A 21,561-nucleotide genomic window follows, 5' to 3' on the forward strand; every position below is an offset into this window, starting at 1 on the left:
ATATTTGTTCACATTTTCAGCTTAATGAAAGGAAACCGGCACAAAGCCTTTCAAGTAACCTGTTTGCTCAGTGCTGGAGGAAGCAAAATAGTTCCTGCTGGTTCTCTGGAGCCTCAGATTACCTTTTACAGTAAAACAGTCATTATGTGCTTCTTCCACACAGCTGTGAAACTTATTGAGCCAAGAACTATCTTGTTGTACAAAACCAAAGTTCTACTGGGGAAGCTGGCTTTTCCCCATACAATTAAAGCTTCAGGCATGTTTACCCAGAAGGGCCTCCAACTGTGCTCAGTTGGGCTTAAGAACGAAAGAAGGATGGAAGCTCATCTACTTCTGCATCCTCTTTGCAACAGTGGTCAGCCAGATGTCTCAGGAAAACCTACACACTGGGGCTAGAATGCAGTAATCACTTTTCCTTCCTCTTCCAGTTTGTTGAATGGCTTAATTTGGAATAGTTTTATCCTCATTTCTTGGCTACCCTCTTTTCATTTCATTTCATTATTTTATCCGTTTTTAGGTATTACATGTCCATACCTTTCAATAGCTGAAGCATCCTTACTGGTCTTTATAGCAGGCTTTTAGACAGCTGGTTGAAACTGGGAATTGATTCAAAGGTTCATTTGGGTTTGATTTCAATGTGGACTCACCAAATTCACACTTTCGGGAGGAAAGGATCAAAAAAGAACTGCTAATATTGTCGTACAAATCAATGGTGTGGCCAAAATAGGCTTACCTACACAGGGTGGTGTGGAGCTGGGGTAGATGCGGTAAAATAAAGGGTGAAACGGTTGGAGCAGCATCCTTGTGATGCAACTTTAGTGACTTTTTAGCTTCGATGAAAGGAGATTAAGCAGGGGAATGACTGAAGCATATAAAATTATGCATGCTGTGAAGAAAGTGTTGCGCAGGTAAGTTGAATGGTGAGGTCTTTAGGACAGATGAATGGAAATGCTTCCTCACACAGCACATAGTTAAACTATGGAATTTTCTACCTCAGGGTGTAATGAGGGCCACCAACCTGGGTTCCAGTAAAAGATGATTGGGCAATTTAGAGAAGACAAGGCTATTGATTGCTGCTTGTCCAATGATTATGGATGAGCTCCCCCATTAGAGATAGTTTCCTTCTCAGAACCAGTAACTGGGGAGCCCAACTGGGAAGGTGCTGTTATGGTCTTGTGTGCTTTCCATAGACATCTGATGACTGCTAATATTATTATTTAATATATTTATAGCCCAGCTTTTAGGGTGTTTTTTTTTAATAAATCCTCAGCAGTTGCTCAGCATAGGAACAGAATGTTGGACTTCTGGTAAGGCATCTCTTACCGTTTTGCATGACATTGTTTGCCAAATTGCTTTGATACATCTTTTAATCTGGTCCTTATACACACTGGAATCTGACTGAAATTGAAAATGTTGCCCGTGGCTTTTCCTGTTTGGATTAAGCTGGTAGAGCTCATTGCAAGTAGCCTTGGGGATGGAGCAATCCCAAGCTGAGGTCTGCTAAATGATCTTCCCTGGCTGTAAAGTACCTAAGACAACACCTTTTTTTAAAGAAAAATAAAGTATAAGCCTGCAGCTAATTGGCATAATCTGTAATTAAATGCACAAGACTGTAATCAAGTGGGATTACCAAGAGTTTGGCAGACTATTATCAACCCACTGCCCAACCTGGTTCTAAGTGCCACTATCTATATGAGCTATCAGCTCCTTTCTCCACAGCAATGAGCTCACAGCTCCAGTAGTTGACTTGGCTTTAGCTTCAGGCTGCAAAAAAGGCGCCTGGCCAAAATCATGCCATCTTTTCCAGCAACAACTCCATTCTCAAGGGGAGAGGCTTACTAAATGCTCTGTGACTAACCACAATTTATCCTGACTTGCTTCCTGTTCTGTTTTGTTGTGTCTTTATTTTTTCCCAGATGGAAAATGCCTCCAATTCCTCAGCGTTCCTGTCAACCTTATCTGAAGGAGAAGACCTGATTTTTGGAACCCTCTACTCACTCTTCGGTAACGGGGAATGGGAAACAGTTTTGCAAGAAATAATGGGAAAGAGCAACCTCCCCACAGATCTCGCATACGATGTTCTGCAGACCTTGGAGTTTGCTTGAACAAGCGCTATTTTTATTTGCTTGAAAGCAGTTTGCTATTTGGCTCCACTGCAGAGTCACAAGATTGCAGAACCTCTTGTGTCAGGGAAATGCTGCCTGACATAGGATCCAAATTTTGAAATCACCTGGGAATTGCAGTCCTGCCATTTGATTCATTCTTGTTTATTTTAAATATTTATATCCTGCTTTCTAATCATACTGATGGGTTAGGTGGTCAGCACACAGGTTTTGCAGGCAGGTGCAAGACCTGCCACAGTTGGGAAACATTTTCCCCACAGTCAGTTCTCTAAGCAGCATCAGGCAGTTCAGTCCAGGAACTTAAAACCCACAATAATCATAGAACAATAGGGTTGGAAGGGGCCAGAGGGCCAATGGGTCCAGTCCCCTGTTCAGTGCAGGATTCCAAGTTAAACCATCCCTCTCAGATGGCTGTTCAGCTGCCTCTTGAATGCCTCTAGGATGGGAGAGCCCCAGACCTCCCTAGGTCATTGGTTCCATTGTCATGCTGCTCTAACAGTAGGAAGTTCTTTTTGATGTTCAGCTGGAACCTGCCTCCTTGTAACTTGAGTCCATTATTCCATATTCTGTACTCTGGGATGATCCAGAAGAGATTCTGTCCTTCCTTTTTATGGCAACCTTTCAAGTACTTGAAGAGTGCTACCATATCTCCCCTCGATCTTCTCTTCCTGAGGCTAAACATGCCCAGTTCTTTCCATCTCCCCTCATAGGTTTTTGTTTCCAGTCCCCCAATCATTCTTGCTGCCCTCCTTTGCACCCTTTCCAGCTGTCTTCATCATTCTTAAACTGCGGTGCCCAGAACTGGACACAGTACTCCAGATGAAGCCTAACCAGTGCTGAGGAAAGAGAAACTAGTATCATGGGAAGTGATACTTTTATTAATCCAGCCTAAAAGAGCATTTGCCCTTTGTGCAGCCACATCACATTGTTGACTCCTATTCAGCTTGGGATCTACAACAATTCCAAGATCCTTCTCACTTGCAGTACAGTTGAGCCAAGTATTCCCATCTTGTAACGATGCATTTGGTTTCTTTTTCCGAGGTGCAGAACTTGGGTTTTCTCCCTACTGAAACAACAACATTCTGTTGTTTTCAGCCCAGCACTCCAACCTACCATCTTGGATCTTCTTTCTTTCTTCCAGGGTAATAGCTGTCCCACCCAGTTTTGTGTCAACTGCAGATTTGATCATTGCTCCCTGCGCTTCTTCATCCAAGTCATTAAAGAAAACGTTGAAGAGCACTGGGTGCAGGACTAAAGCCTGTGGTTGTTACCTTTCCCAAGTTTGGGACGCAGTCATTGATGAGCACGCTGAGTCTGATCCTGTAGCCAACTGTAGATCCACCTGATTGTTGTTCCATCCAGCCCACTTTTAGCTAGTGTGCTAAACAGGATATCATGGGCCACTTCATCAAAGTCTTTGCTAAAGTCAAGACAGATTATGCCCACAGCATCCCAACAGTCTATCAGGGAGGTTACTCAATCAGAAAATGAAATCAGCTTGGTCTGGCAGTATTTGTTGCTGAGAAATCCATGTTGGTTTCTATTAATCACTGCGTTGTTTTTAAGATGTTTGGAGATCGACTACTTTATAATCTGCTCCAGATTTCTAGGGATTGATGTCAGACTGACTGGTCTGTAGTTCCCAGGTGCTTCCTTTCCTTTCTTGACGACAGGGACAACATTTGCCCTTCTCAAGTCATCTGGCACTTCCCCGTCTTCCATGAGTTCTCAAAGATAACAGGGAGGTATTGCCACTTCTTCTGTCAGCTCCTTTATGACCCTAGGATGGAGATTTGAACTCATTCAACCCAATTAGATAATCCTTGACCATTTAACTATCAACCTTGAGCTACAATCTTGCTCCTTCAGCTTGTACTTCTCTTGATTGAGAAGGCCATAGACCCTCTTTTGGGAGAAGACTGAGCCATTATGAAAGATCATTTTTGACCCAGACCCAGCTACCCAGCCCAACAATAATCCTGTGAAGTAGATTAGGTTGACAGTAAGTGACAATCCCAAAGACATCTGGTGAGTTTCATGGATGGACGGGGACTAGAACTCACCACTCCCAGGACCCCAGTCCAACACTTTAACCACCATACCACACTGGCACACCAGTTTTAGTTTCAGCATAGTCCTCAAAGGCAGCCCCAACAGTCATGCTAGCTGGGAGTTATGCGATTTGTACAAATTTGTAGTCCACTATTGTGGCCTTGGGAAGCATTCAGTCTAACCTTTTCCATAGCATTTTCTTCTCAGAGCTAAGCTGAAACTTTCTCTCACATTTTTGATGAGTCTCATTCAATCCTATAGAAAACAACTTGCTTTCAAACACTAATCTAACAGTGCAGAGAATGTCAGAGGAAGCCTCATGGTTGGAGGTTTGGGTTTCTTGCACTTCCCTTAGAGGAATGTGTGCAACCAGCCTGATTTCCATTGTACCATCTTCTCTGCAATAGTCCGCACCCTCCATAACTCCCCACACTTCAGATCCTCCCATGGGGCTTTTTCAGATCAAGAAGTATAGACAGCCGGGAAAGCTGCAGAGCAATGGAGAGATGCATAGTTGAAAGAAAACGCACACTCACACGGCATCGTCAGTTGCCTTACACTCACTATCACTATAGTTAAACACCCTGAGAATGAGGCAGAACAGTGGAAGCCCTTTCCATGAGGGAAAGAAACTCTCAAGAAGACAGACTTAGGCACACCACCAGCTCCATCGCCTCCCGGGAGCTGGAAATAATGCTGCTTCCCTCACACCTGCATTACAGTGCAGGCAAAATGAAGGCCAGCCTGCCAACACAGTTCCTGCTGTTGCTGCGTGGACGGGCAGCGCAAACCCCCAACAACCTTTAGAAGGAGAAAATAGCTGTGCGACGACACCTGCCAGTGTTGAGTCCTATACATGAGCCCCTCTCCATGAAGAAGCGTGGTGAAACTCTCTCCCTGCTCCCCAGTTTCTCAGCCCAGCGTTAGGGTGGGCAGGCCCGTTGCTCCTTTTCTGTGTGCCAGGAGCCTTACTTTGTAGAGCAGCGTTCAGCCATGCAAGCTTCCTACCCAAAGTGGCACAGTCCAGGAAGGACTTTACCAGGTTGCAGACAAACTGTTCCTTATACCTTTTTCCTTCTGAAAACCACTCATAAAGCCAAGTTTTCCCAGTTCACAAGCTTTCCCAATTACTCGTAAATAGTAAGTAAACCCAAGCCCCCTCAATGTTTCTGAAGGCCGTTGGAGAAGACACCCTCAGTGGCCTCATCCCTCAGTCAGTCTCCCTTTTCACCCTGAGTGCCACCAGTTGCTGTTGCTCCTCCTCCCTCCATCCTCTTCATCATTGCTCCCGCATCCATCTTGACAGGCAGAGCGACGGTGAGCAAGTCGGCTGTAGCATCTCCCGCTCTTCCTTTTCACCACCACCATGGCCTGTGCTTTGTCAGGAGGCAAATGAACGAACGGCTTGCAATGGTGAAGAGGAGGAGCAGCTACAGGGATCTCTTACCGGTGAGCCCCTGCTGGAATGTGGGGTGTGTTAGCTGCCTGGCCATGCTTCCCCTTGATCCAAGCCCTGGGCAAATCCACTGCAGCCACTCGGCATCACATGAAACCAGAGACTTGATGCACACAATCCCAGCCATCTGCCTTCCTGGGGACTTGTCTGTTTCAGACTTCCAGAGGCAACAAGGGAAATTAATCAGTGTCAGTCCTGTCTCCTTCCTGGAGATGCTTAATGATGCACTGAGAAAGGGATCACTGCTGTCAGAGAGAAAAGGGATTGATGGTCCCCTGGCAAAAATAACTTGCGAGATGAAGGGATCAACCTGGGTGTCTGATCAGGCAAGCACTCCACACCTCGAGATGCAGTCAATCAGGTTCCACATCCCCAGCGCCAATACCAAAAGCAGGATGCCACAAAATGGGATGCTGGAGACATTCGATAAGGTGGCCGCAAGATGAATTGAGCGTATTGTTCAAGGTGATGATGATGGTTCACACTGCAGAGGCAGGAGTAAAATTTCCTCATAAATGTCGTCAGACTCATGCACTGATACTTCACAAGCATTATTTGTTTGAAAAACAAAGCTTCTCACATTGCATGTACTTCTCACAGAAAAGGAACACACACACACACACACACACACACACACACACACTCTGCAAACTGCATAACTTATGCAAAGTGGACAAATCTGCACAGCCATTTATTTTGCATAATGCACTTGGCCATTTTTGCTTTCGTGCTATTTGGTATAATCTATTCTGGATTTCCCGGACACAGAGAGGAATTCCAAGTGGCACTGGAGCCCTATTTGCAATGGCTGGACGGTCTATTCCACCAGCCCAGTTCTTGCCCACACTCCATAAGACTAGCAATTGCTTCCTCTCAGAAAGAAACAAGCAAGTGTCCTGATCTTGGCTGCACCTGCATTTCTGTGACACAGCGCACTTTTCACCAGCATTTGCTACACATCCTGCTGCTGCTCTTTCTGCCTGAGGTATTTTCCCCCACTCTTGGAATCAAATGCCTTTCTCTTCCTTGTTCATACATCCCTTTTTATGTGTGCCCTTACAAGATAGGGCACTTTCAATGCACGCTTGTACCCAGAGAAACTTCACAACCCATACAAATTAGCATATGCAACTTTGCATTTTTTTTCTTTTCTGACAAGATCTGTGGGCCCTAACCCCAGATCTTTTCGGTAGCTAGTACCAGCCCTGTTGATGCTACTTCCTGCATCCACCTGTAAGATTGTGACATGCACCCATGTTCCTCCCACCACAAGGAGATGCCTCGCCCTGTTGATCCAACCTGTCTCTTCCTTATTATCCCGTAGCTCACCAACCTTGGTACTAGAAAACGCGCTCATTTGCTTGACGCATGCCCCGCCCCTCTGTATCACTGTGCAGAAGGCATGCCTATAACATGGCCACTCCCGTGCTTTACCGAGCTGGCAACCTGGATCGCTTGGGGGGTTAGGCAGATTAAGAACATAAGGAGAGTCACGCTGGTTCAGGCCAAAGCTCCAGCTAACAAGTGGGTCAGAAGTGCTGCCCATGGTCCACAAGTCTTGCTGCAGTTACTGCTGAGGGCAGCATGTAGCCATCAAGACTAGGAGCCATGGATAGCCTCCTCCTTCATGAATGTGTCCAAAACCCTTTCAGAACCATCCAGCTTGATGGCCATCACTCCACCTTGTGGAAGTGAATTCTATCGTTTAGCAAAGTGCTTCCCTTTCCTTTGCCATGCAAAGAAATGCTTCCTTTCATCTGTCCTCCCAGTGTCAAGAGGGAGGAAAGATTCATGGAATCCAAGGCTATCAACAGCTGCTGGTCATGATGGCTGTATACTGATGCCAGTGTCAGAAAAATGTATCTCTTTATAGCAGCTACAGGGAACCCTAAGTTGGAGGGTTCTCTAGCATTGCTATCCTGCCTGTGAGTTTTCTGCAGGCCTCTGGCTGGCAGCTGTGTGAACAGAACTCTGGACTAGAAGGGCCTAAGGCAGTGATGGCGAACCTTTTGGAGACCAAGTGCCCAAACGGCAGCCCAAAACCTACTTATTTCTCGCAAAGTGCCAACACTACAATAAAACCTGAAAACTGAGGTTTTAGTTTAGAAAAAAAAAACACCTCACAGCCAGTCCAAGCAAATATCTATCTATCTATCTATCTATCTATCTATCTATCTATCTCCTTGGCAGTGCACTGACTGGCCATGCGAAAGTTCGGATGAGTCGTGGCTAATGAGTTGTGGATTGTGACATCAACGCCTGGCACCGCTACTCCTTTCCGAGCATGCACAGGGCCCCTATGTGTGCTGTTATGCAATGCTCAGCTGCTGGGGCAATGCTGGGGTGACTTGGCTTGCATGCCGACAGAGAGGGCTCTGCATGCCTGCTGTGGTACACGTGTCATAGGTTCGCCACCACTAGCCTAACCCTAACCTGGTGCACACCTCTAACCCTAATATAGGGGTAAAGTTCTATTGAAAATAGCACAAATTTGAAAAGGCCTCCCTTGAGTAGCTTTTTCTGCACAGCTCAACAATTCTGCCCATTCGGAACACATTCCAACCACTAAAATCATACCAGGACACCTCGGTTTTCTAACCCTAATCTAGTGATGGTGAACCTTTTGGAGAACAACTGCCCAAACTGCAACCCAAAACCCACTTATTTCTCGCAAAGTGCCAACACTACAATAAAACCTGAAAACTGAGGTTTCAGTTCAGAAAAAAAAACCTCACAGCCAGTCCAAGCAAATATATATATATCCTTGGCAGTGCACTGACTGGCCATGCTAAAGCTTGGACGAGTCACAGCTAATGAGTTGCAGCTTGTGACATCATCGCCTGGCACCACTACTCTTTTCCGAGCATGCACATGGCCCCTGTGTGCGCTGTTATCCGATGCTCTGCTGCTGGGGTGACCTGGCCTGCATGCCGACAGAGAAGGCTCAGCGTGTCCGCTGTGGCACGTGTGCCATAGGTTCGCCACCACTGGCCTAAGGTCTGATTCGGCAAAGCTCTCCTTACATTCTTAGTACTGCATCTGAAGGGCATGGAGTGAGTCCCAAGACTGGTGTGTGGATCTATCTCTGTTTCTCTCTCCCACACTCACCTTTGATGTGCACTGCCAAGGGATTTATTGTGGGGGTGAAATCAGTGTTGTACCAAGACCTCCAAGCAGTTATGCTGGAGGATCCCAGGAATGAGCGAAATGCAGTTTCAGAATCCCTTCCAAAGGTGCCACACAGTGATGCTCTAAATAGCTATTGCTCTGTGGCCAAGAATTAACTCAGCATCAGTTATGCAAGTTGGCATATATATGTGTGTGAGAGAGTTTCTGGGATGGAGAAGGAAGTTGCTTGAAATGTCATTGCCATTAGCTTGCGCTCACCCTGCTCTACCCACCTTCGAACACTGCAGATCTAAATGATTGTTTTGTCCTTGACCACCAATCCAGCCCCTAGCAATCTTCCAGGTGCTCTTATCCAGACTGGCAATAATCTTTGCAGTGCCAATCCATGCTTTTTTGGTGACAGCTTATGCTGAAGTCAATCTTAACAAAAGGCAGGCTTCCTCCAGGGAATCTTTGTAGCAGAAGGCTGATATTATACTCTGTCTGCTCCAAGTTACAGGGAAAGAAGAACAGCTAACCTTGTCCTGCAAAGACACTAATGGTACAGCAGTTTGATGTCACAGATTCCGTGCTGAATTCTGCTGAGTGTTCTCACCTCTTGTGGGCTGGGCTGCTAAACTGCAGCCCATTAATTGTGTGACAAGCATGTTGATTAATATAAGCAAAGCTATTTAGATTTGCCTGCTTGCATGATGGGTCTCAACTGCAGGCAGTTTGTAATTAATGCATTTTAGTAGCTGATCCCTTTGACAGACATCTTAAAAAGGCTATATTGTGAAGCTTGTAGGGCACTGAGTGCTGGATCCCAGTCCACTCCAGTGCATTTCCATAATCCTTCAAAGGCAGACATGTTAATTGCTGAGAGATTTGTAGGTCTGACTTGTAGATCTGATTGTATCCCATCCCAATATATTTTCAGTAGCCATTCAGAGGCACATGCGCCACTGCGTTCGGAACTGCAACCCATTCCAATGCATTTCAGTGGCCATGCAGAAGGGAAGTCTGTATCGTTTGTCCATTTGAGAACAGTGTCTAAAACAACACAGCATAATCAAACAATTACCCTGATGGGTAATGCATTCTTTCTTAAGGCTGTTCGGAAGAAGCCAATGCCTTCCGATGGCCACTCTCTGTCATGTCAGGTAGCGTTTCTCGGTAATACTTGTCTACTGCTAAGGTGCAGTAGATCCTGTAGCTGCAAAATGCTGTCTAGATAGCCACAAGATAGGTTGGTGTCCCAACCCTGAATTCAGAATGTGTTTCGAGGTCAAAGCTGGGACTCTGGCCTTGAAGCATCCTCCTGCCACTCTTATCACCAGTACTGTCCTTTGGGGGTTTGTTGGAGCTCCAAAACTGCAAACGAGACTTCAGTTTCAACCTTCTATGTCTTTTTGTCCTGCTCATGGGGAGAAATGGAGGCACCACTGGAATTTCTTGTATTCTGGTACAGCTTCAGCCTCTCCTCCTCGTGCATAGGACCAAAAGGTACAGAGGGCTGAAACTGCCTGTCTATGTCTTTTGTAGGGTGGGAGCTCAGTGGGCTGCCCTAAGTGTAATGAATTCCTAAGTGCCCTCTCCCTACCTGATACTCTCCAGATGTATTTGACCACATCTCCCATCATTCCCATGCAGATAACTAATGACCACATTGACTGGAGATGATGGGAACCGTACTCTAATGGATTTGGAGGGCACCAAGCATGGGAAGGTTGTCCCATGGAATATACAAGAGAAACAAAGGAGACTCAAACAAGAAGTACTACTCTAAAACCTTCATAAAGTTTTCCAGGTGTACAACAGCCGTCATGTCAGTATTCCCACCATTGCTGGGCTTTGTGCACCTCCGTTCTTCCCGTGGTGGGCAGTTCCTAAGGCCACTCTCTATGAGGCTGGTTTCCTTTGGAAAACAAAGCAGAGGTGGCCTTTTCGTAGCACTGACTTTGGTTATCCGTATCTGAGTGAAGCATCATTAGTTGCAAAGAGGAGCTTCTGCAGATCTTTCACCACAGCAGTTCCCGGGAAAGGGATCCTGTACCCAAGGTGTGCTCTCTCTGTTCCTCAGCCCCTTCCTGGCAGCCTGTCCAGCAGCTGACTCCAGCATTCCAGTCAGTCATCCTTGACCGTTGGCCACGCGGGTTGGGGTGTTGGGAGCGGTTGCCCGAAGTGGCTGAGGGGCACTGGCCCGCGAAGGGTGCAGCACAGTCTCCCATCAAAACAAGCTTTCTGAATCCATTTGCAGCACATCCAGGATGATTGTTCAGGTCACAGTGCCTGGGAAGACCTGACTCAGCAATCTGTATGCACTGCTAATACATAGGCTATAAAGTCAGATACTCGATGGATCTGGTTTTAAAAAATAGAAGTAAGGGAATAAGACCATTTTTTGCATTAGAAATCATGAGTGGGAATGGAAATGAGAAGTCGATCCAGTTCTCTCACCAGAACTGGGTTGCACTCTGGTCTCCGATGCCAGTCCTTTGAGCATGAGCCAACGTTGCTGAGGATTTGGTGGAGGATAACATTGTGAAAGGAGCCACTCTACTTCTCTGGCATGTTACTGTTATCATAATATTTAATTTGCAAGCTAATCTATCTGGAAGTCATTCCAATTGTCCATAACCTGCCCTTGGAGTAATTGGGACCTCCTTTGTGGTTACAAAGGAAAACTCTTTTAAAATCAAATTAGCATGACTTAATAGAAAAGGAAAATCCTGGGCATTAAATTTTAATTACCATTGTTGTCTCAACTATGTTCAAACAAAGAACAGCTTGTCCCTGAAGCTTCAGTTGGATTTTGCATAATCTTCACCATGTTCCTTCTCCTATTTTGTGCACACAATCTATTATTGTATAAAACAGATCTGTTTGAGAAAAGATGCTGGGTAAAAATTAGTTTGGACATGGCCAATTTCAAATTGGTAGGATGAATTTCACTTGCAAATGCCTGCATCTCCCATCTTGCTAGCACAAAAATCTTATTCTACAATCCAGAATCACTCAGAATCATATCAGAAAGCATATTATTCTGCTCAGAATAAACGTTGCAAACATTAACAGAAAACACTACTAGATTAACATTCAACAGTTATTTAATGTTTGAAAGCCATGTGCACTTTGAAAGTGGTTTTGTTTTGTTTTAATTCCTGGCTGAAATAAGGAAAGGAATCACCAACACTGAATCCTGAGTTAAAATAGTATTACTCAGAAGGATTGGGAAATTTTATGGGAGCCATTCTAGGAAGCAGGTTTCTTTGCTGATTGTAAAGTTCACACTGTAAAGAATAGCATCTCTCTGTGCAAGGAATATTTTTGCAAATGACAGAAAAGAAACAGGAGAAGGATCATAGCGATGTTGATGACGATGACTATGATGGTGGTGGTGGTGGTGGTGATGATAATGGATGTTATGGATTGCCACCAGATCAATGTATGTATCTATAGCTATCCTGCTACCCATAAATGTTTTGGAAGATCGCATACCCTTTGTCCAGGTCTTTCTGAAGTCACTCACCGAATGCCCATATATTTCAATATAGGATCTTCCTCTGCTTTCCCTTAGGTGTTGTGTCTCTCTGTGGCAACTCTCTCCTCCTTCTGGTAGCCTATCGGAAGAGAGCCATCCTGAAACCAGCTGAATTCTTCATTGTAAATCTCGCCATCAGTGATGTGGGCATGACTTTGATTCTTTTCCCACTGGCCACCCCATCCTTCTTTGCACACAGGTAGCTTTTATTTGGATTCCATTCTTCTTTTCAAGTGGTTCCCTCCCATCCAGGCACTGGTCACCTCCTTTTTTCACTTAGGTTTAGCAATATGGTCACATCAGGGTCAAACTAGCTCCTAACTTTGTTCTTTAAAAGCAATGATGGCAGCAGGGGCAAATTGAATCAGTGCTGCAGGGCAGAGAATGGGGAGGCTAGCACTTCTCCATGATTGGTTATCCCTCTTCCAAACCTACCACTAACCATGTAGAGGGGAGATTTAAGGCCACAAGTTCTTAGGAAGGTCAGAACAGCTAGCAACAGCTTTCTGGGGTGGGGCGATTTGTATTGTGGCTGTGGTGTAGGGCAGGAATGCAGGACTGGCAGCTCAGAGATCACATCCAGCCTACCTGAGGCCTCAGACTACCCTTCTAGGGTTCCCTAATTGGTCGTGACCCTTCCCTGCAACCACCAATCATCCTGTGGTTTCCCAGCTTTGGTGCAAGTTTTTCCCCTATTCTAACAGTCTGAAGTGCTTCTCATAGGACTAACATGTGCTGAGATGCTTTGCCCCACCCACCACTTCGCACAGAGACAAAAGTTGGTACCCACCCCATGTTACTTGTCTGTTCAAGGAGAGCCCTCAACTGAGCCCTCCTTGAGTTTCTGTGTCACACACAGCTTGACCCTGTCTCGGTGCTGTATCCTGGGGCCACTCAGTTCACAACTGAGTTCTTTTCATTCCTGGATCTAGTAATTTCTGAGATTATTAGGGGTCACTGGGATCATTGAACCAACTGTCTTGAAGGGAAGATCCAGCTCAGATTCCAGCATTACTGGAATGCCAGGAATGTTCTTTTCTGCGCTTGCCACAAACAGGTGGCCAAGAGCAGCTTGAGTTTGCTTTCTGGCCGGAATGCTCCAACAGGGTAGTGCAAATCTGCCCCCGTGCAGAACAGCTGCTCCATCAGCTGCTGAATTCGGCACCCTGACAATCCCAGCTTTCTTGCCTCAGAAAGCCAACATCCATCGTCCTTTGGGGTAGAGTGGCTGGAAAGAAATTTTCCATATGGAATTTTCAAAGCCAGAGCTGGGTACATTACAGAGAGTGGGAGGGGAGGAGGGGTGCACTGCAAAACCCATGCTCCTCCCATAACTGGCAGAAGCAGCATAAGGAATGCAAACAGGAATGGATTCTATGCACATCTGTTTAATTTGCATAATATGGGCAGCATGCTTATTCTTTCCTCTGTGTTGGATAATTGTAAGTATGTTGAACATTTATTAGTTTGGGGAGTTGATATTAGGTTTGGTAGTACCCAATGCTGGCGTTCTGCTAGTAGTTACGGGGCAGTGCTAGTGGATATCCACACTCACGCAAGACTCCTGCTTCATCATCCTCTGCCACCTCCTTCGGTCTCAGTGTCCCACTCCACGGGCACCTTCCTCAGGGCAAAGCCTCGGTGGGGGGATGGCCTAGGAAACCACCTGTGCAAGGGGCCACAGACAGTCTTCAAGGCCATCCCAGACAGAAAGTGTCACTGAGGAAAGACCCCTGCAAGCCAGGCGTGTCCTCCTCACAGTGGCCACCCACTCGCCCTGCGCCCTAGTCTTTCATTGTACTAGAATCGCTTTCAGCAAACTCAGTATCATTTGCTTAGCAGGATACCAGCTATTTCACATGTTGAATACCAGCGTGTGAGAAGCATCAACACCCATACATTGAAAATCAATTTAACCAGGTTGCAGAATTACAACTTCACAGAACGGATCTCTTATGGAGGACGTACATTTCACTGGCCCGTGGGCGAACCACTACTTGGACCAAGGATGCTAAAACATCACTTGCTGGCTGGGATGCCTGGGGCACAGCGCTTTTGATGAGGTCGTTTATTTCCCCTAGTTCTCTCTCCTTTCCAGGTGGCTCTTCAACCAGGCCATGTGCACCTTCTATGCCTTTTGTGGAGTTCTCTTTGGCCTGTGTAGCCTCACCAGCCTGACAGCTCTGAGCACAGTGTGCTGCATGAAGGTCTGTTATCCGGCGTATGGTAGGTGCTGAGGCAGCCCACCCACTTTCTCTTCCTCTTGCTAAACAGCAGGCCCTATATCCTCTCCCCCGTCCCTCATCCTCTGCATCCTACATGCCCCATCCTGCCTTGGGGGTCTGGCAACAGTTTCACAGGGTTAGGAAAGTCACAAATCTCTAAGCAACGTCTCTCTTAGGAGGGATTTCCATTAGGGAGCCTATTCATCAAATGTTTCAAATTGCAGTAATTAGCTCAAAAAATAATGCAACAGCTACCCATTTTCCCTTTTTATTTGCATATGTAGATTAATCATCAGCTGTCTGCTATTTTATGTCCAACCTATAAGTCTCTGAGATATATGATTGCGGGGCAGTCAACTTATTTTTCCCTGTCACCAGTCATTGGGGTATTTTATTATTATTTTATTATTATTATGTTTGTCTCTTTCTAGCACTCAAACCATTTGCAACCTTCCACCACATCACTAAGGAAGGACATAAATGCTTGTTATGATGAAAGAGAAAGAACAAAATTGTTCACACAAATGAACATTTTGATGGCCGAATCACAGAAGCTGTGTTTAAAGAACCCTCTCCTAAGGGTCATGCAGTTCAGTACACATCAGGGATGGAAGCTGGGAATTCATCAGATTCCCCGGACTCAGCACTCTGGACTCTGGCTTACTTTCTTGTGGTTATGACTTGGACTTGCTGGTGAGCACACTGAATGGTTGGTGTGGGCACATGCCAGGAAGCAAGACCTTGTGAACCTTGTGCAAGTGGTAGCCCTCTTCCATGCATGTGACTTGCAGTATGTGTTTGTGTTGCACAAGCAGGGGAAGAAGGTTGCCTATTGCACAGCTGGAGTTTTGCAAGTGTTCGTGGATTCCTCTTGGTTCTGCTCATTTTCTAAGCTAGGGCCGAGCATGAGAAAAAGCCAACAAACAGAAGAAGACTGGATTCCAGGGACTCGAGTTACAACCTATGGCCACGAATATGTGGATCTCTACATGAGGCCTCTGAGGGATTCTGCCTGGCCCAACAATTGCCAATGCCAGGCAGAAGAGGACAGGGAGACTCTTTCAGCCTGAATTCCATTTCAGAAGGGCTCTTGGATGCCACATTCCTGTTGGTGGGAAGGCCAAAAATATAAAAGAAAGCAGCCTAGTGTGGCTTTAAGCTGTTACTGACGGTAGCATGTTTCTCCCTCTCTCATAATCCTAGAATCTGGGATCATCCCATGAAGAGGATTGGTGGGAGATTCAGGACAGATAAAAGGAAGTCCTTTTTTACACAGTGTATAGTTAAACTGTGGAATTCACTTCCACCAGATGGAATGATGATCATCCATTTGGATGGCCTTAAAAGGAGATTGGCTAGATTCACAGAGAAGAGATGTATCAGTGGCTACTCGGTCTGACCACTCAGCAGTATCAAGAGAAACTGTGTCTATCTACATATTCCTGCTGGGAAGCATGGGCGGGAGGGGGCTGGTGCATCTTGCTGATGGGATTCCTGTCCAGCTGAACAGAATGCTGGACTCGCCTGGTCCAACAGGGCTCTTATGTTCTAATAGCGCCTAAGGAGAGGTGTAGACAACTGGGCATGTGACATCAGAGAAGGTGCCAGTGGGCACAGCTCCAACCCTTCCTGCACAGGGATGTGCAGAAAGAACACGTGATGAAGGAGACCTTCTGAAAAGACTAAATTAATTGGTTTGATTTAACTGATAGCCCACTTTTCCGCTCCAAAAATGACAGTCAAGCCAACAAACAATAATAAAACCAAGAGTCGCATAAATTTAGTTAAAATCAATCTTTAAAATAAATGGATTAAAAGCACAATTAAAAACGCATTTTATTGTAATGGCCACCCAGAGAATATTATGCTAACGGATGGCTTTTATACATAATTAATTAATTAATTAACAAACACAGCCCTAAACAAAATAAAACCAGCAGCCACACCAGTGCAACCTGTTCCAGCAACAGACCGGCTTCATGCTACAGGCCTGCTTGGATAAATTGCATTTGCAAGAGGGAGCCAGCCAAGCTTCCCATGCCATGGCGTTCCAAAGGCTGGGCTCAGCCACCAAGAAGCCATTCTCTTGTGCCGCCAAGCCCCAGCAAAAGGGCCCCCACTTGGGATCACAAAACCTGGACAGGCTCCCTTGGGAGAAGGCAGCCTTTCAGGTAACCTGGTCCCAAGGCAGACAGGGCTTTATAGGTCATAACCAGCACTGTGCATTCTGCTCTGAAACATGGAGCAGGCAAGGATGCTGTTGTTTACAAGGGAGTCGTGTGCTTCCTGCGGCTGGCCCTGGACCAGCTGATGTTCCCACTCTTCCTAGGCAGGCCCTTGGAAAGCCTGTTCCAGGACACGCATCACAGGAAGCCAAGCTGTGCGTCAGGACAGGTGCAGCTAAAGCCTGTGCCTCTGGCGAGATCAGACTCCAGGAATGGGTGCTGTTGGCGCACCAGGCTCAGCTATGCAAATACACTCCTGCTGCACTGCCAAAACTGCTGTTATCAGACACTCGACTTGCTGTTTCTTTGCCAGGGGCAAATTTAAACAATTAGAGAAGCAAACACAGCGGGGATAACTAAGTAGAGGATGCATGAAAGGCACAATTGCATTTCCTTTGTCTGTCTGTTTTTCAGGGTGAGCGCAGTGCAACTCTTTCTCCACTCTGCAGCTTCAACAAAAAACCCTTCATACCTTCCCCCCTCCACCCCCCGCCCAAGAAGTGACCACTGGGGAAAATTTCTCTTTCTGTCTTTAGCAATTTGGGAGAGGGTTGGGTTTTTTTCTCTTCACCATGACATGAAGTGTAAGGATTCCTTTTAAAAGCTCTGCCTTATGTATCATACTCCCAGGCATCTCCACAGCTGCTTTTTGAAAATACACACATATATACATGAAATGAAATCATAGATTTCACATATGATCTAGTCCGATTGTTTGATTTGCACTGGCTGCCTGTTTTCTGGAAGACAAATCTTAGGTAGGCACTGCAGCCATGAAGCGGAGCATGTTCCAAGTGCAGTTGTAATCTTTCTCTCTCTCTGCCAGGCTTACTCATATCTTCCTATTTAGGCATGCAAAAAAGTGCCATGTATCTTCTTTGGCCCAAGCAGATTGGTACAGAAATATAATAGAAATAAAGGAAACTGACTTGAGCTGGGGACCAGCTCCACCAGCCATGTTGTCCAATAAATTTCTTCTGTGCTGAGCAAGAATGCATAGCCTCCATCCTAAGAATGTGACTTCCGGGTTACTGCATCCATTTGTGCACTAAATATCATCTACTGCTTGTTCATCATCCGTAACATACAGCAATGCATTTTGGATACATTGCACCTGGAAGGGAAACATTGGACAGATCTGAAGGGGCTGCATGTTCTGAACAGTGAATTTCAGTTGAAGGGATAATATGCCTTCATCATGTGAAGGTGTCCAGCGACTACTCTAATGTCCCTCCCCATGGAAAACCAGGCAGACCACAGAAGATGCAGGAGGCACAGAATTCAGGAGAATCAGCAAGCAAATGGACGCTGCGGTGGCCTAGCTGAGGAGCACGGAGCTTCCAAACCAAAGGTGGGCCTGCTGTTCCACTTGGGTGGCTAAGTTGCTCTTGCTCAGCAAGTGGAATGTAATACCTTCCAGCTCAGGGATGGCAAATAGGGTGATCATGTGCTCTATTTTGCAGAGGACAGTCTTCTATTTGAAGGCTGATCAGCGCCAGGGCCAGCCTAAACATTTTACCGCCTGAGGCCAAGGACTAAAGGGCACCTGCCCTCTCCATGCACAGAAGCCAACTGAACTAGCAGCTGACTGTCACTTCCACACGGGTGACCCAACAGCATCTCCCACTGCACCTGAGTGCACCAGAGCCGTCTGCTCCCTGTTCCTCAGCATCTACTGCCTCTCTCTGCCTAGTTGGCTCTTGGTTTGAAGGGCTGCCCAGATCACATCTAGTTTAAAGACAAAGAACTGTTTGACTGGAAAGCCAGAATCTTGCCATTGCATATTGACAGTCAACACCTGAACAGCAGGCTGAGCAGGTCACCTGGTCACAGCCTTCCCCACTGTGGGGAGATATGTTTCTGTTAAATGATAGTAATCATTTCTGACTTTGCATGCATACACACAACTGAGCTCATGCAAACCTGTGTCCTCATCCCTCCCCTATGCCTTTCCTCATTTTTTTATTTGCACAAGTCAAAACCCCAGTGGGCTACTGATGGCTCTCAACTGAATTTCATGTCGACTTCAGTTGATTGCAAATAGGGATGGGCAAATAAAGCAAGAAATGCTCTGCCAGTGATCTGTGGCTGTTTGGGTGACTGTGTTGCCTGCCTATCTGTGGGTTCAGAATTTGTGCAGATATGTTCATGCATATATATGCAATGTTGTACACACAAAAATGCACGAATTGGCCAAAATCTGCAGATGCCTCCATTTTCATGCTTTACCTGATGGAGAGAACTGCATGCTTTGATCCCTATTTTTACTTTTTAATATTTTTCTGTGGCTAAATTTTTACCAAAATATGTAACATTAAAAAATCAGTCTGCTAACCCCATGAATTCTCTGTGACCTGAGAAAGCCAGTCTGCTGTGAATTCCACAGGGTGGACTTTGAGAAATCTAGACTGCTGTGATTACATTGTGGACTTCACAGACCTCCCTAATTTCAGAATGCTTCTGCCAGCAATCAGTTCAGAGCATCCATGGGGTGATCTGTCCTTCACAAGAGAGCCCCCTGGGCAAGGAAGCAGAGAGAGGCAGGTAGAAGAAATGCAGAAAACTTTTGTCTCCAGTCCCATCTACCACCAGCTAGGAACTGTCCACTACTGGCACCTGGACTCCAATTGATTATTCACAGGAAGACTAAATGCAGGCTAAACACAGTGGCTCCTGCAGCCCTGCGCTACCTCTTAGTCCTGCATCGTAGGTGGGCAACTAAAATCAGGTGGAAGGTGAGGTGACCCACAGCCCGGCCCTCCATGAACTGAATGATGTCAAGAAGGCAAAGCCTGTCCTTCATTGGGAGGGGAGTGGCACGCGGGGAGTCCTCTTGTTCTGGCGATGACATATCGGAGATAAGGAGTGGATTCCTCTATCACCCTCCTATTGAAGGACAGGTAGCCCCCGGCCAGGGGTGAGCAGTGGAGGCAGGGCCAGCCAAGGGATCCCAGGCCTCCCCAGCCAGACTCGTCCTGCAGGAGAGGGGTTGCTGAGCGGCCTCCTGTGCAAGCAGTGCCCAGGATGGTTGGAACCTCAGAAGATCCAGAAGCAATATTCTACAACGGCAAGGCAAGAAGAAAAAAGTCTAGTCCACAAGAGATTTTTAAAAATGCAAGTTCAGAAACATGCTGGTTCTTATGGAGTCAACTTTCTGATAGAAAAGCTTAGAGGGCTTATGAGGACTTTCAGTATTGAAATCTGTATTGGAATCTGGTAATTTCAATTTCAGTACTGAAATCTGGTAAATCTGGTAAGGCCCAAATTCCTTCTGGAAAGTAATCAGGGGGCACCTTCTGGGGAAAAACTGCACCAGACTAGAACATCACCAAACAATTGATGGTTGGGGAAAGGGGCTGAAGCCAGGAGAAATGTCATGGCCTTTTGGGGTAGTTCAGAGGGCCAGACTGGGGCCCCCCAAATATCTGGAACCCTGATCTACTGCACGCAGCACTACCCAGACAGAGCATGTTCTTGTGAAAATTGCAAGCAACATTCATATAGATATTTGAATATAAAACATATGTAAACAGACATATAAACTATAAACTCTTAAATTGCCCCCATAAACTATATAGCTAAACATGAGCTATAAAGTATAATCCATGTAGTTTATGTGGAAGATATGGACTATGTGAATTATATGGATTTATGGGATATATGGACTTGACTTTCCATGGACTATAAACTGTAACTATATCAGTATAAAGTATATAACCATAAACTGTAAACTCACTCCACTTCCTCCTTCATGTTGATAACTTAGAAGCATATATAAACATAGATAAAAGTGGCATAAAAACAAAATGCACTTCATCAAAACATTCACAAGATTTTCAGAGTCAGGCGTCCTGACAGTGCAGGTACACCCCTGCTTTAGGCATTCAGCTCGGAGCAAAGAGGAGAAGCACAAGGCAGCTGTGCTTCCACCTCCCCTTGCCTGGCAGTGGCCAAAGCAGCTTGCATTCTCTCCTCCTCCTCCTCCTTCTCCTTCAGGGTGTCCTTACCACTCATCAGAGTAAGGCAGCTGCCTCAGGGGTCACTTTCTGAGGGACAGGAAGCTGAAAGGACATGTCTGAAGAGAGTGCTGTGTGCGCTGTGAAACCTAGCCTCTACTTCCTAAGCTAAGCCTGCCAGTGAACTAAGCCCATTCTGTGCTACCTAAGCAAAGCCTATCCTATGCTCCCTAAACTAAGCTGGGCCTATCCTGTGCTCCCTGACCTGCTGACAGGCAGGGCACAGGAACTAGGTGTCAGAATATAGTGCTGCATGACCTGTTCTGTACTCCCTAAGTCTGTCCCTAAACTAAGGATTTCCTGTGCTCCCTAAGCTGCTGTGGTTCAGGGATCAAGCCTGACATTTCAAAGAATGGAGCTGTGTGACCTTCACAGCCTGTCCTGCGTCCCATAAACTAATCTGCTGCCCTCAATGCAGTGAAAGGTGCTGCCCCTTCTCAAATACTACAATATGATCCACCTGCCATTCTAGTAGGTGCAGTATCTCTAAATAGAATTGGAGGGTGGGGGGCATGTACAGTAGCCAGGTGTCCCACTTTACAGAGAATGGTCCTCTATTTGAAAAACTGTCAGAAGACAGTCCTTATTGGAAGATATCCTTTATCTGAAGCCCAGTTTAAAGATAAAGGACTATTGTATGGGGGAGCCTTGAAGTTGCCCAACATCACCACCCAGAGAGCAGACTGGGGAGGCACATGGGTTCCCGGAGCAGCCCTGACCTCTGTGGTGAGATGCACTATATTCCTATTTCACTGCTTATAATACCCGCATTTCCAGCTCTACACATATAATAGCACGTGCAGATTGGAACT

At 46.0% G+C, this 21,561-nt stretch overlaps 1 protein-coding gene across 1 annotated transcript in view; it reads left to right on the forward strand.

Annotated features, from left to right (window-relative positions):
* Window positions 1-1,916: 1,916 nt before the first annotated feature.
* Window positions 1,917-21,561, forward strand: part of LOC123028507 (opsin-5-like) — a 35,244-nt gene continuing 15,599 nt past the window's right edge. The window contains exons 1-3 of the mRNA XM_044440381.1: window positions 1,917-2,004; window positions 12,320-12,482; window positions 14,382-14,509. Coding sequence (XP_044296316.1) covers window positions 1,917-2,004; window positions 12,320-12,482; window positions 14,382-14,509 — 379 coding nt within the window. The remainder of the gene's footprint in view (window positions 2,005-12,319; window positions 12,483-14,381; window positions 14,510-21,561) is intronic.

Source organism: Varanus komodoensis, unplaced genomic scaffold, assembly GCF_004798865.1.
Source record: "Varanus komodoensis strain SLA01 unplaced genomic scaffold, ASM479886v1 scaffold37, whole genome shotgun sequence".
In the NCBI taxonomy this organism is placed as follows: Eukaryota; Metazoa; Chordata; class Lepidosauria; order Squamata; family Varanidae; genus Varanus; species Varanus komodoensis.